Genomic DNA, 16,006 nt, shown 5'->3' on the forward strand with positions numbered 1-16,006 from the left:
ATCTCGCCTCAGTCTGGGAAGGGAACTGGCAGTAGTTTGCCAGACTTGGCTTGAATCAATAGGTTTCTTGGAGGCTCCATATCAAATGAATAACCAAGCAAACAGAAAAATCAAATTGAACAGTCAGGTAAAAAAAGGGCGATAAGCTAGCATTTACAAAACTCTGATTTATTTCAGTGGAGACAGGGTTTTACACTGTGTTGCTTAAATTATTTTTTCATGAGACCTAAGGACTGATTTTATCACTATTATGGTGAGAAAATAGGAAGAGATTAAAATATGACCCACCTTCCCCTTCTTTGGCGTCTCGATCTTTGTCAAAGCCTCCTTTGTGTGTGCCTCCAGCAAGTCGAGATTTGGGATGGCTGGCGGTGAACTCTCTTTTGCCTTTTTTCCTTTCTTTTTTCCTTCTCCCTTAACTTTTGGTGTTTTGGGAGGCTTAGGGGGTTTGGGTGGCTTGGGAGGTTTGGGGGGTTTGGATGGCTTGAGTTGTTTGGGGGTTTTCACAGTTTTGGGAGTCTTTTTTTTAGGGAGCTTTTCTACAGGTCGCGGCGGAGGTGTCACTTGGACAGGTGATGGTGCCTCCTCCTTCTCCACAGGGCAGATCTCCTCAACATTTGTGTTGGCACTCGTGTCTGCTTTGCTGGCTTTTGAAGCATTCTGTAGCACAAAATGGGAAGGCATTCAGACCCACCTGTCTCACGTTAGATATTCCCCTGCACCCTCCATTCCTTGGGGAAAAAACCCCCAAAGATCCCCCCTTCAATAAAGGGGTAACTGCATTCACAGGTCAGGCTGGCCAGGGAATGAAGACCACAGCACATGCCACAGTAATGCTCTGCTCACCACCAATTACTGCTCCCACATTGCTCAAGCACAGGTTTGGCCTGGAGAAACTCAAGTGGCTTCACAAGGAATGTAACTCTCACCAGGTTATATCATCAGGTAGGACTGCTAAATGGACTGCCCACACAAACAAACATACGAAATGAATGGTCTTTTGTTTAAAATGCTAATCAGCTTGAGCACAAACCATTTCCATTTAATTCAGATGTGATAAATGTAGCAGAATCATGTTTCATGCCCTCAGGAAAAATAAGCAGTAAAATAGCTGCCCAATTAAAATTAACACTGTCTGACTAATTAAAAAGAATTATTTTCTGCTTAACTTGCCATTCTGACAATCAGAAAACTTACATACTACATCGAAGAGGATAAAAGGACACGACAGATTTCAATTTTGAGGTCTTCAGATATAGTTAGAAAAGGGGTGGAATGTAATGCAATGTCTTCTTAAAACAACTGAACTAGCTATTGTCACCTTGCACTGTCACACATCTCCACTAAGTGGAATATGATACCAGACTTAATGGATGATACCTCCATGTAACCTCCTTTTATGGGTTTTTTTGGGTTGCTTTTGTTGTTTTTTTTTTCTTTTTTTTGTGGGGGGCTATAATTATAATCGCATTTGCTATAGTAACTTTGCCTAGAAGCCAGTCAAGAGCAAGGCTTCCTATTGGGACAAAGTACAGAATAATAGTCCCAAGATCAGACAATGTCATAGGGAAGACCCATGAACATAAGGAAAAGGAGATACTACGTAGGGAGCATGATCACGGCGATGGCAAGTGTTCTTTGAGTTCTATCATGTTTTTGGGTAGAGAGTAGCTAAAGTGAAAGAGCAAATAAGGATGGCGAGGGGATTGTGGTCCAATCTGGCTAGGAGAAGGTGGAGGAAGAAGGATGTAGGACAGGCAGACACAGCGTAAAGCCGAGTAGAAAGCAAATAGGAGCCCAGAATATCTGGCGAGTCAGCCACAGGCAAGAGTCCTGAGCAGTCCCCCTACTGCGAAACCTCACATGAATTCTTTTAATGAAGAGAGTGGGGAAAAAAGATTCATTTATTTCAAGTCATCCACTTTATAGCCTAGATTATTAAAAGACCCACAATATGGTTAACATTATGAAAAGAGCACAAACCTCACTTAGTCTTATTTCTTTGGCAAGGTCCTTGATAAGTTGTGCTGGTTTGAAGTTTTCTGGTAGTTCATCTTCATGCTCTGCTAAAGCCTAAAACAGAACAAAGCCAGACTGCTGTTTCTGTGCATGTTTTTTTGAAAAAATATTTTAAAAAATCTCATTAAGTGACACATCAATATTTTTCCTAGGTACTGAAATCAATACTGACTGCATCAGTAGTCCAAATAAGGAAAAAAATATAATTTTTTCCGCTTCTGGATGTTATTGTAAATAGTTGTCCTGAGAGAACAACAAAGTCAATAGTCTTTTTCACATATTATTGCATTTTCACAACTGTAATACCACTTTGCTCACCCCTTTATATGAGATTCTGTGGAAAATTCCTTTTCTACATCTACAAGGAGAGATTGTCTTAGGCTGGTGTCTTCAATGAGTATAATAGGCATATCCATTGTCAGCAGAGTGGTTTGGGAGCTCCCTGACAGGACTAACAACATTTGCATCCACATGTCATGTTATAATATTCAAAGTTCAGCTTTACCTAAATGTCAACACAGTCTCACTTCCTTTGACTCACTAATTCTCATCAGCATGGCAAGTAGAAAAATAAACAGGGTGACATGGAAAAGAGGGCTTCCACACCAGTCAGTCCTTCTTCCTCCCAGGAAACCAGGGAGCAATTCTGAATTCAGCGTCAAGCACTGGCTTTTTGCAGTAGGGAGCAGCCAAGTCCCTGACTACATTTAAATCTGGGACAGCCACCTAACTGACCTAACTGTGTATGCAATATTATGTACTCAGCTGCTCATCCCTTCTTAAAATGTCTGAAAATCCTAAAGCTGGTAGTTCCCCTGTTTATGTTTTATCATTAAGTGACCTGTCTTCTGCAGCTAATTCCTCAAAACTCTAGGAGCAACACACTCAAGAATAACAATTCTGAAATGACTGCAGCAGGAAATTCAGGCTGCAAACCCCTTTAAGCCGTCTCTCTAACCAACACGTATTTCCTGGCTCAATTAACATGTTGATTTGCGGGAACCGGGCACCTTGTGCACACAAAAATGCAGGCGTTGTTCTAGGCCTCACTCGCATACACAACCTCTGCTTAATTGATTTGGCACATCAAAATGCTCAGAGTCAGGGAGAACATTCATTCAGGATCCTTTTGGCAGTGTGCAGAATGGACTTTTTAAAAACCCTAGTGGTACCTTTTTTTTTGCTGACTCCTCATGTGGCACTAGGAAACCCCAGCTATCGCCCTCCTTCCCTTTGAGATTTTAGAATTAGCTGTTTTGCTATGAAGATATCATTTGTTCTAGCATTTGCTCTCTGTTCCAGTGACTGACAAACCTGAGGAACACACAATATTAAAACAGGCTGCTTCTCCTACCTGTTTTTTGGTCCATGACCTGAAAGCACCATTGAGAATTTTTGCTCCTTGGAGTAAATGAGCAGGAGGTTGTTGCCCACCTTTATGCAAACCTAAGTAGAGGAAAAAAACAATACCATTCAAACACTGCTAGCTAAATTTGTTTTACATAAAGTCTTTAATTTGAAAAAGTTTAACTGTGAAAGTTAACTCTTTGAAAGCTGGTCACCACAAATGAATCCCTATTATAACTTGATGGTACTAAGGAGTATATTTACTGTGTCATAATCCAACTCAGCCTTCCTACACTGTGCTCCTGTAAGTTATGTCTACACTGGCAATCCTTCCGGTTCTTTTCTTGGTCGCGTACTCAAGCTAGCTTTCATGTTCATACATCCTAGGCTGTGGGAATAAAAAGGTACCATCAGCGGTTCTTTTATTCTGACTGAAAAAGCAAGTACCAATATGTAGAAACAAACATTATATTGGCCAAAGCATTTCACTTCTGCATGAGTACAAGCTTGCCTAAACTTTTCCCCTCATTCCAGTTTTTGTTCAGAGTCGGTCACAAGGGGGCCCCCTTCCAGGCGACACCCAGAGGGACCCCTCACCTTGCTTATTAATTAGACACATTTTTCTCGTTATAAAAGGATCTGGTGGGTGTCTCTAGACACGTTCTGTAATAAGAGAAATAGAGGCAAAGAGCAAAGTGAGACCGAATCTGTAAAGAACATACACACATGGATGTTTGGATCAACTCTGATTGGGAAGATTTTGAATTGCACAGAAAACTTTGCTTTAATTCTCATGCTCCTGCTGGCCACACCTCTGATGTTCCTGCGGCCCCATGTATATGCGACCTGCCCACGTACTTGAACCGGTATCAGCAGAATGATGGGAGAAGGAAGTGCTACTCTATGCCTTGGGCTGACAGAGCGTGTAGTTCATTAGGTTAAAACAGGGAATGAATCCAGACTTGACAGGCAAGTAAAAACTAAAAAAAATGTTACAACATTATTTGCCTCTGAGGCAACATAAATACACTTTATAAAGAAGACTAAACCTTCCCTTAGGCATAGGTAAGAGGGAGAGTTAAGGTCCCTCCTAGAGCGAGACAGCAGGATATTAAGGGGAGAGCTGGTCCAGACCAGCATGTTCTGCTTGTATGTTAAAAGTAGTTTTCAAATACTAACAAGACTGATTTTGGCCACTTGTCCATCTTCTATGTGACATATCAGCAGAAATTGAGAGTAACTATTTTCACGCCCCCAAAGCTAAGCAATTAAGGCAAGCAAAGAAATGCAGTTTTACCTTTGAATGTCTCTAGTAGATGCTTTCCCATATACCAACATGCAGTTTCAAAGTTTGGAAACTGGGTGAGACTGACAATTTTCAATCGTCTTTCTACTTCATATGCCCTGCAATACAAAGCCACATGAATTTAAATCATAGCAGGTCACAAGTATGTCACACAGTGACAAGCACTGCTCATAAATGCCCGAGGTTCATTTTGCAGTGCTTCATTTCTTTGTGCTCCTACCACGTATTCTGGCACCAGACCAAAAGCAAAATATAAAAATAACATTAAAAATAACATTGCATTAAAAGAAAAGCACAAGCAGGATCTGACATACAATAATCCCAAAAATCTGATGCTCTGTAAGAATCGGACACAGTTTCAGATGACAGTCACTGCCAGTTTAGAACTCTAGTGCTACAGAAGCAACAGTGAACAGACAGAAGAGAAATCAGAACCAGAAGAGCCCTACCATGTCACATGGATTTCAAGGAAAGTTTCAGCCATGCTAACTGATGAAACCTGTAGTTGCTGGTCCAACCTTTCAAATTTGTTAGACCACTCAACACAAGTGTTTGAAGTAAGACACTGTGTGACACAGGTGTAAGATTGTTTAATTCCATTATTTGTCCAGCATCAGTAAAGAACTTTTTTTATTGTCTTACACTGGGCAAAGAACCCAGCTGAGCAGGTGGGGGCTTATCCAGAAGGCAAATGGCATGTTCTAGGGTAAAACTCCTGACAGTTTTTAACAGTTTTTCGTTCAGGACTTGGCCACATCAATCCAAGCACCTCACATATCCTTCCATGCGCTATGCAATAGGTGTTAAGACAGTTTGGATTAACTCAGCATGGGAGAACACGGTAGAAGGGGGCAAATGTGGGTATGCTTTCCAAAATTGTCCAGTAGAGCTACATCAATGTTACCGCAAATGTAGGCTAATTAATAGGAGAGAGGATGGCCAATTTATTAAAAACTGAGCCTCTACCTAACTTTAGATTTTAAAGACAGATTACCTCATCTGCATTTCAACACTTAGACTATGTAGAAAATGTCCTGCGAAGGCCAGGCAGTCTACAGGTGTTAGAGTTGCATAAATCCAACCTAAAAGAGAAAGAGAAGAGTCCCGAGGATAAGAACTTGAATCACAGTAACAAAGACTTTATTCACAACATGATGTTTATGCTTCACTTAGCAACTAACTTCCTAGGCACCAATACAGCTCTGCAGCCCAAGTCAGCACCAGAACCGTATACGCTTTGAACAAAGTTGCATATGGCCCCTTGTTTGTTTTGCATGATAAAGGCCCAGCCCAGGAAGGTGCTACACACCTTTGACTCCCAGTCCCAGGACTTCCTTCAGTGGTGGCAGACAGTGAAGGGGGCCATACTGCTTGCACTGACATTACCTTCTTGTTACTGTGAAAAGCAGCAGCAGCTACATAACGGTAGCTGCTTTCACATCACCATAAAAATCTGTGACAGCTCCTTACACTGACTTTATTGTCGTGCCAGGAACAGGTGTTTTCCAAACACTTATTGTCATACAAAAATCTGCTTAAATTAGTGAATCTCTATAAATTGCTCCGTGTTTATTCTACCATCTGCTCCACATATGGTCATGAGAGAAATACCTACTTTCCACTTTTTACAGTCAAAGTAAAATTCAAGTGAGTAAACATTCTGTGCAAGAATATACTCACACACAGAAAAATGGCATTACTGGATGCTGCCTCCAAAACACAAGTACCAGTGCTGTTACTTACTCATGCTGCCTGGAAGTCTCAACTCAGGTTATGGATCAAGTGGGCAGTGCATCATTTAAAGGCACATAGAGGGAGAGAAAATCCCTGTCCCACAGAGATTACAGTTTCAACAGGTAACAGGGAGTGCTGGAAACAGCAATGCAAATGAGGAAATAATTGTTCATGGTGAGAGGAAGGCGAGGGACAGGGGCAGGAGTAGAACTGCATTCACTGAAAACTCTGCACTACCTGCTGATCAACTCCCTATCCTTATGAAGATCCTCCCAGGAACTGAGAAAAACAAAATCCACCATCCCTAACCTGCAATGAAAGCCACAGTCTATCAAGTAACCCATAAAAATCTGTGACATCCAGGTCTTCAGCCTCATGTGAAACCACAAATGCACACCCACACTCGTGCAGGCGCCTTTATAGTTCCTTAGCGTCACAGGGAACCGATGACCATGAAAAGGATTTTGTGGGGAGTCATGGTCAGCAAGTAATTCAACATGAATTCTCTGTTAGATGGCAAAAAGCACCTATGTCATGGTTGGATACAGAGAGAGAACTCATGAATTACTGCAACCCAGCTAGACCAAGAGTGGAAAACTACCTACTAGTTGTACTTTAAAAGGGTGTTAAAATATTGAAAGAAAGCAGTAAAAGTTCTGATTTTTTTTTAAGCATATGAAATTATACTTCTACTGAGAATTAGACTTCAAACTTCGTCAGAGAAAGTGGTCAAATCACATCCTTCTAGCATTTTGGACATGCTATTTCAGCAGCTCTAAAACGAGCAGGAAACCTCACCTGCAACAGCCTGCTCACCTGATGGAATGAAGAGTGTCTGTCCTTGTTTAACTGTGCATTTGTAACATTTATCTACTTGGTCTGCAAAAAACATCTCACTGTGGTTTGCTGCCGATTGCCAGCGTTCATAAAGAGAAATATTTGCAGAGGCTGGTTTGATGAGATAAAATATCTTTTCTCCCTGAATTAGAAAATATAAAATTAGCAACAAGCAGCCAAACCAAGCACTGCTGCACTGGCACAGATTCATGTACACACACGCGCACACACAAATATTTATCTAAAGAAATATATAGCATTACATATTTTAACACTATCAAAATAAAATTTACTCGACAGCTTTGTACAGAATGGCTGAAATAATTAAATCGCTAGCTGACCACATTTGCTCAGATTTGTGGGACTGATGTTGCCAAAAGTTTACAGTACCAGATTCCATTATCCTGTAAAAGCAGGACACAGTATCTTTCAGGTCTTAGGTGATGTGTGTGCAGAAAGCACTGAACAAATATTAAAAACCAAATACAGTGAAAACACACAGACAACTTCCACACTCCAAGTGGCTTCCTCGCTCATCAAACCCTGGCACTGCTGAGAGCATACCCACTTACAGAAGTTAAGGCTATGCATGCTTCTTACGGATATAACAGCACCATGGGGAAAAAAAAAAACTGAGACCTGAATTTTTGAGAGAATTTTAGGATGGCCCTCACATGTAAAACTTAGTTCATTACTAGATACACTGCAAAAACAGGATGCCTCACCTTCAGCACATGGTACCATGCAGAAGCTCCTCCCGAATCTATGTGGAAATCCGTGTAGCTGTCCTTCACGCAGATCAGGCAGTACTTGGTAACTTTGGGTTTAGCCAGAAGAGCATCATCAGGCCAATAGTTTTCCACCCAGGACAACTTCTTAACTATATCTGGAGGCTCTACAAAACTGGACATCCTTTACAAAGAGAATTGAAAACAAGCATGCATCTTTTTAAAAAAGAGTACAAGGACCCCGATAAAACAAAAAGCGGAGTGCGACTCTAATACTTGCATGGCAATCTGAAGCAGCTGCTTACATGTCACTGGAACTGCTCTTCATTCAGAAAAATTGTGAAAACTGTTTACAGACAGAGATTTAAGGCTTTTTAAGTATGAAGACTTAGCAACAATCCTTTGACTTCTTTCAGTAGCAGCATTTATGATCAAGTATATGCTGTTTGTATTTTTCCAGTCCTACCTCTTGCTATATAGGCTCAGTTATCAATAGCACTGTTACCACAGCTGCTTTTCCAGCCACCTTCAGAAGAGAAAGTGAAATGTGTGCTCTCTTACATAAATGGTCTGGCAAATCTTAAAAATTTGCAAGTTAAGCTTAGTATTAAAAATCCTAATAACAATCACATTAATACTTAAGGACTAAGTAAGTCTTGACCTGATGCTGAAAATAACAGTGATCTTTTTATTTAGAATGACTAAACTACGTTAAAAGCTCAGAAGAAGGAAAAAGTCTAATTTGGGCTAATAATGTGAAAATAGTTAAAATAAAACATACATAATATTTATTTATATAATCTATACAAATGAATATATTTACATTGAACACATATTCATATTGCATACATTTATTTATATAATTTATATATTATGTTTACATTAAATATATAATATATACTATAAATCACAGCTAAAACTATGTAGTGGCATGATAAACAGGTATTAAAAGCATTTCATCCCAGAATGTGCTAAATTTTATATTTTAAAAGTCCAAAATTTGGACTAATATTTGCAAGGGGTGGAGGTTCACTTTTGGACGCTCTAAAATATCACGTCAGTAAGAATATCTGCACTTCAAACTAAAATTAAATGCTCCCATGTGTCATTTATGTTCACTGTCAAACACTGATAACAATAGCTCCATTTAAAATGGCAGGGAAAGATGGAGCAGTGCATTCAATTAAAGTGTCACTGTCTATGTTAAGAAATAAAATATTTGCTAGTTAATGTCTAAATTAGCAGCATATGAGTGACAGCTCCAGCAGTCCTTCAGAACAAAAGACCTCCCGTTATTCTGGGATAATGGCAGAAAGCTAAAAAAATCTCAACTGAAGATACTGGTAATATTTGAAGCCTGTAATTACTAGAGATGCTTTCTGCAGAAATGGGTGTGCACTAACTACTAAAATACTAACTACAGAGCTAAAGGTAATGGCTTTAAAAAAAATGAGCTTGTAATTATTCATCAGCCTTCTTTTTTAAGGCTACTTTAAGTCTTCTTGCTAAAATGGAATGCTCCCTAAAACAACCATTATTTTTTTTTATGTTGACAATCATCATCTTCTGTGTAGTGTTTGTATATAAAGGAATCTTTTCTTTCTCTGGCACTTCCCTTCTGTAAGTACTAGCTACCCAGAAGGACTACAAGAACTGTAAAAATGATCTGCGCAGTTGCATGAAGTTCAGTACATTATAGATGCATCTACCTACTTCTGGAATAAAAGCACAGCTCAGGTGATGAATACAGCTATATAAAACACAAAGCAATAACCTGAGCATTTACATCAGCTAATTATCCTATATATAAAACATATACTATAAAACATGAGGAGAATAGTAGGCTTCCTGTCATTGAGGACTGGTGATATTCACATAGCCAGCACCATTACCTCTGGCTCATCACCATCATTACCTCATCACTAAAGCACCTTAGCCTCAAATTCAGAGCTAATCTGTACCGTCACACCCCTCAACTTTCCGTCGAGAAGTCAGCATCACTCTAGTTCTGAACTGCTGTCATACAGATTACAGGTTAACTCGCAGAAGCACTGAAACTAAAACTATAATGCATGGTATAGGATTACAAAATTATAATAATTTCAAACTTACTCTCATTCAAGGACATCCAGTGACATGTTACGCTACACCTAGAACCACACCTCATCTATTCCCTTACTCTACACTACTTTAAATGGAAAATTTTAGTAAGCAATATATGATGCGCTCAAACCAGTGCTATACAAGCAGGATGTTCACTGCTGTACAATGCATTTTAAAAAAGAATGCTCTGAGGAGATCACCATGTTTCAAGATTACCTTAAGATGGAAAAAGGGCTGTTGTTGCCTTAGATCCATCAGGATTCCCACCTCACCAGAAAAATAACACAGAATATTAAAAAATAAGCCCCCTTATGTCCATGTTCTCCCACGAACCCATATACAGTTTTATCATACCTCTGTGGTCATCTCTGTCCTCCTTTCTTTGGTCTTACCAGTATTTGTCGAGCTGTATCTAAGTACCTAAGATCGTACTAGGAACATACGTCATCATTCACTACCAGGACAGGGCAGAGAATTCACTCCTGGACCATCAGGTTACATTCGAGTCATAAATCACTAGGATCTAGTTGCAATGAATTAACTATACCTATACTACTAGAGTTAAAATAAAACAAAAAGGTGCTGTTCTGATATGTGAGTGCTGATGGCGCATCAATGCTGATGATATGCAGGTGTGAATTACCATGACAAATGCTGGCCCATTTAGTCCACTGTGTACCATTCTCCTCATATAGCAAGTAGCACTTCCATTTCCATGCTTTGCCTGAACTGGCTGCATATGGATGATGCAGTGGAGAGTCAGAGCAATAAGAAGCCACTATCCCATGGTTAAAGCAGTACCTCCTAAAGAGGGAGCCAGCAGAGAAGGCAGAGGCTGTTCAAACTCCCCCAGCCGAACCCCACCAGGTATCCCGGACACTGTACGGTGCAGCAGCCTAGACTCTTACCTCGTGTCTGAGAACTCCAGGTTGGTCACATTGAGGACCCTTTTTCTGTTTGTACTGTAGTAGTAATCCACAAATTCCTTGAGCTTCATCTTGCAGTCTTTCTGTTTGGTGACATCAGTGACATCAACACTCCTCTCTGGTCCTACAAATCAATTCAATGAAAAAGAGAGATTGAAGGGCAGCCTGACTTGCCCCATTTTGTATGCTTGGGGATGAGTTAACATTTTGAGAAACATCTCAATCTTTTGATTTTCTGATCTTCTTAGCCTTTGTATCTTCCCTGTTGTATAAAAGACGTGTATATACATAAAATATAGATGCATAAAATGGTGTCTTTGTATTCACGTCCCTGACATTATTATTTCTGTAGTTTTTATCTTTAAAGGATTACTGTTATTTTGAATCTATTAATTTCATTATGGATTTTATTTGCATGGTGAAAACTATATGCAAATACCTCTATATCCACAGAGTAAGCCCTACCCACCATGCTGTAAAAGTCTCACGATTGTAGACAAAGTGTAATACTGTATAGGATATCTTGTCAAACTGATTTTCCAAAATTATAAGTTTTCTTATGTTCTATTTTCAATTTTTGCTTATGAAATCTATAATTGAGGAGTTTTGCAGGAAAATTCCCATTTTTTAACATGATATTTCAGGTGTGCCACAAAAAAATTGACTTTCTGTTATTTTACCCAAAATTACACCTATCGAATATCCATCCCCTCTGTATTACAGTACAGAGGATAAGCTGCTAGTACTTATATGTTTCTTCAACAGAACTTGTTGGGTGCAAATCCCCAGTGTTAATACTAACAGTATTAGTCAATTAGTGGAATTTAACACTGGGCACACCAGAGTACACATGGGGAAAGTCAGAGCTTTATAAAGAGTGTCCATTTCTAAGCAGACTCTCTTATCCTTTCTGCAAGGAAAGCATCTCTCTGGTCTTTCTTCCCCTTAGTTTTAATTGGCCTAATTTTTCCTTTCCCAGTGTTTCATTCATGCTTTTTTCACATCATGAGAGGAAAAAAAATCAATTTGTTTTTTCCTGAAATGCCAGAACAGTAATGATGTATTTGGCAGTCTTGGTTGTGGTGTTTTGTCCTCTGCTACTTTAGATTGTTTCTAAAAGACATTCTAGGTCCAATGTAATAAACTACAGAACAGTGAGATAAATCCCTGCCTGGGAAATCGTGTTCAAGTGAACTAACCCTATGAAGATTAGATCAGCACGTACTTGTTCCATTCACTTTCAAATCTGGGGCCAGCTCCAGATTAAACAACCCATGTTCTTCCCTCCAGCTTTTCACTAACTATTTTGTTGGGAGGGTGGATTATTTCAGCTAGAGGCTGAGAGAAAGGCAGCAGATGCATAAGGAGCACCTAGGTCATAAAAGAAAATCTGCCAAGTGGAGCAGATGGGCAAGGAAAATATGTTTCCTGTAAAAGGAACGGGATAGAGAGAACAATAAAATCAGGGGTCTTGAATTCTCCTTTATTTGTAGTTATCTCACTGCACACAATCACTGCAAAAGCAATAGATACAGTCAGGAACACCAGTGGCTGGTGACAGCAACCTCCAGTTTGGGGAACAGGTCAACGGCCTGGTAAGGAAAGGGGAGGAGGAGGGGGTGGTTAGCAGACTGTATAAGGAGATAAAGGGACCATGAAACACAGACAGATACACTGGAGCTGGAGTCATGGCTCCAAAAGGACAATGCCTTGCCAGAAGAGGGGAAGGAGAGAGAATCGGACAGAAAGTGACACAGAGGAGGGACAAAGTGAGAGAGGACAAGAGACAAGATCACATGTGCTAAAGGAAGAAGGATGTGGAGACAAGACAAGCAACTTCAGACCACTTCTACGGCTCCTGGCCAAGGTGTGTCTTCCAAGGTGGGATGATGTGATGACTTGTGAGAAGATGCAGTACCATGCCCTGCTCAGGTTAGAGAAAGGAGGATGCCAAAATGAATCCAAATGACCAACAGCAATGAAAATAGCTCTCACTGATAGCAGTGTTAAAAAATGTACTGCCTTTGCAGAGTGGGAGTCTCAGTATTCCTTCAATACAAAGCAAGATGGCAGTAATCAGCTAAGACCTGACCTGAAGAAAAAATTTTTTGATACTACTATGACTGTTTCTTTTAATGCAGTGCTATGGAGTACAATGCAGTCTGGCTCAGGCTCACTGTAAGATACACAAGTTGGTACAAGAAACAAGAGTGAATTAATTGCTAATTACAAGGTACCACTACATAACAAATACTGAAGTCAGCATAGCTCAAGACACAGACAATATTTTACAACGTATTTTACATTTTTTTATACAAATAATATATGTATTTTTTGAAAAGCAGCTGAGCTCCAAACAGTACAATGCCACCTGCTTGCCAGATACCCACCGACGTAGTTTTCAACATCGCTGACGTAGAAGGTGGGTGCGGGCACGGACAAACCGAGGCCATCCTTCTTTGGAACGAGGATGGGCTCTGCAAAGCCATTTTCTTCCAAATATTCTGTTGTTAGTTGGCTGCCTGGCACTTTCACGACTATATCTTCAGCACTGAAAAAGTAAACACAGATTCAGTGGTGAGGTGCTTCCATGCAGAGTTTGGCATCTTCTGCATTTCACTACTGAAAGTTAAAAGTAATGAATAAGCAATTATATGCAAATTAGGTGCACACGAAAAACCAAAAAGCCATTTATTGCAAAGCACGCAGGGCACACTAAAATCATCCGGAATCGATTCACTCAAGCCTCATGCACCAACTGCCGGAAACTCCTGAAATAACAGCTTACGGAGAAAGACCATTTTCCTCAACTATAAGGATCTGTCAAGTTACCAGTGATCAATGTTAAAGAAATTAGTGTTAAATGTTCCACTCTAAAGAAGGCAAGATTAAAAACGTTTTAGTTGTTGCTAAGCAGTGCTTACACCAGTCAAGGACTTTTCAGCTTCCCATGCCCTGCCAGGTGCACAAGAAGCTGGGAGGGGGCACAGCCAGGACAGCTGACCCAGACTGGCCAAAGGGCTGTTCCATACCATATGACGTCATGCTCAGTATATAAACTGGGGGGAGTTGGCTGGGGGGGCAACGATCGCTGCTCGGGAATGGGCTGGGCATCAGTCAGCGGGTGGTGAGCAATTGTAGCATGTATCACTTGCTTTATATATTATTATTGTATTATATTATTATTATTACTACTACTACTACTACTATTCTATTTCATTTTACTTCAATTATTAAACTGTTCTTATCTCAACCCACGACTTTTCTGACTTTCACCCTTCCACTTCTCTCCCTCATCCCACTGTGGTGGGGGGAGTGAGCGAGCGGCTGCGTGGGGCTTAGTTGCCGGCTGGGGTTAAGCCATGACAGTGCCAAAGAGACTCAGGAAAGAGGAGCTTCATCAGACAACCAGCTATTTGCACTGACAACTCTCAAGGGAATTCAAGTCCAATTTCTATATCTTTTCACGAGCAAAACACTTTGAATTCAGAGTAAGAAATGACTGTATATGAACGACCATCAGTCCCAAAAGCGCCCCGCCACCTTGTGTAGTTTGCCAGCTGGGCTCCGAAAATCGTCTGGCAGGCCGGGGCCACGGCTGCCGGGAGGGGGAAGAGCACCCCAAAAAGCACTACCTCCCTGAGCAGGTAAGGCTAATACATGACTGCCCTCTCCTGCAGCAGTTCTGAACTACAGCTCACCTCTTCACACAGCACCAAAAACCGACGGGAAAGGGGATGAGGCTGAGAGCGCCGCCATGGTGGCTGGCACGCTCGGGCCTCACCGCCTTCACCGCCCCATGAAGCTCAACCTGTGGCAGAGCCCCGACACCCTTTAACTGTGGGGGCTTCCCCACACCCTTTGCTATGGGGGCTCCCCCTTTGATCCCACCACACAGGGAGAACCCCTCGCCCTGAGCCTGCTCAGGCTGCCCCGGCAGGGATACACCAGGTGGGAGCTTTGAACCCCAGGGAGAACAAGATGGCTGGACGCAAAGAGGGATAAGCTGTAGAAACCCAGCTTATTTTTGCGTCACCCTAGCCACAGTACATCAGCAATGGCTGATGAGGAGGCAAATTTAATTAATAATTAAAAGGAATGTTCCTCATTTATGTGAGCACTGGTACCATACAACAGCAACGCGCAAAGAATGAGGCTGGAGATCTTAACGAGCAAGAAGAAAACCGTGATTTACACCTAAACCTCTTCACTTACTTTAACAGTGCCCATATATATCTTGCATACTTGTTCAAGTCTGATTTGCTTCTATATGTGCCACAGAAATTACACATAGTCGTAAAGAGATATCAGTACCAGAGCACCTAGTAATGATTGTGCCAAAATGGAGAGGCTGGCACCTACACTGAAGTACTTGAACCATCAATTTAATTATTATTACTACTCTAATGTTATTTTGGTATTAAGCATTCAGGAATGGCATGACATGAATTATACTTTTTGCCTTTTTGCTCTCTTCACTGCTCCTTTTGATCTGAGCCTCACCAAGGGACTAACCATAGGTTATAATTTACTGTCATGTGCTGTGAATCAGCAATGATGTTTCTGTCTCTGAACTGAGACCCCCTTTTTCCGTTCATCACATTCTGACTGACAAGTGTTGGGTTTTGTTCTGTGAACATCTGCAGATTTCATTCATTTTCTTCAGAGAAGAAAATTTCTCAACAAGACTTTGTTTTACTAATGGCACAAGTGTAGATGTCAGAGGCCTGAATTTTGCAGGCACTCCTTTTGGCTACAGACCCTTCTTTCTCAGAAACTTTAATTTGGCAGCAGGATTTTCTTACATGCACATTTATGTGAGAAACAAAAAAAAAATGGGGGTCCATATTTTTTTTTACAATTTGGGAGTGACTCATGAGATATTGCATATGTGAGTGCAATCTCAGTGACCATCCAAGGTTACTGAAATCATTCTGCCTAGGTCTTAAACCGTTTTTAAGAAATTAGCTTTGCAACCTGTCAAATTGTTCTGTACAAACAGGCCC

At 40.7% G+C, this 16,006-nt stretch overlaps 1 protein-coding gene across 3 annotated transcripts in view; it reads right to left on the reverse strand.

The window, feature by feature from the left end:
* PHF2 (PHD finger protein 2) overlaps positions 1-16,006 on the reverse strand; it is an 87,260-nt gene that overhangs the window by 21,827 nt on the left and 49,427 nt on the right. For all 3 annotated transcript variants that reach the window (XM_087744125.1, XM_087744126.1, XM_009475851.2), the window contains 9 exons: positions 13,391-13,551; positions 10,983-11,124; positions 7,969-8,155; positions 7,223-7,385; positions 5,667-5,754; positions 4,664-4,770; positions 3,374-3,465; positions 1,984-2,073; positions 289-660 (listed from right to left, as the gene is read on the reverse strand). In XM_087744125.1, coding sequence (XP_087600251.1) covers positions 289-660; positions 1,984-2,073; positions 3,374-3,465; positions 4,664-4,770; positions 5,667-5,754; positions 7,223-7,385; positions 7,969-8,155; positions 10,983-11,124; positions 13,391-13,551 — 1,402 coding nt within the window. The remainder of the gene's footprint in view (positions 1-288; positions 661-1,983; positions 2,074-3,373; positions 3,466-4,663; positions 4,771-5,666; positions 5,755-7,222; positions 7,386-7,968; positions 8,156-10,982; positions 11,125-13,390; positions 13,552-16,006) is intronic.

Source organism: Nipponia nippon, unplaced genomic scaffold, assembly GCF_047370975.1.
Source record: "Nipponia nippon isolate SJK-2023a ecotype South Korea unplaced genomic scaffold, ASM4737097v1 scaffold_9, whole genome shotgun sequence".
Lineage (NCBI taxonomy): Eukaryota > Metazoa > Chordata > Aves > Pelecaniformes > Threskiornithidae > Nipponia > Nipponia nippon.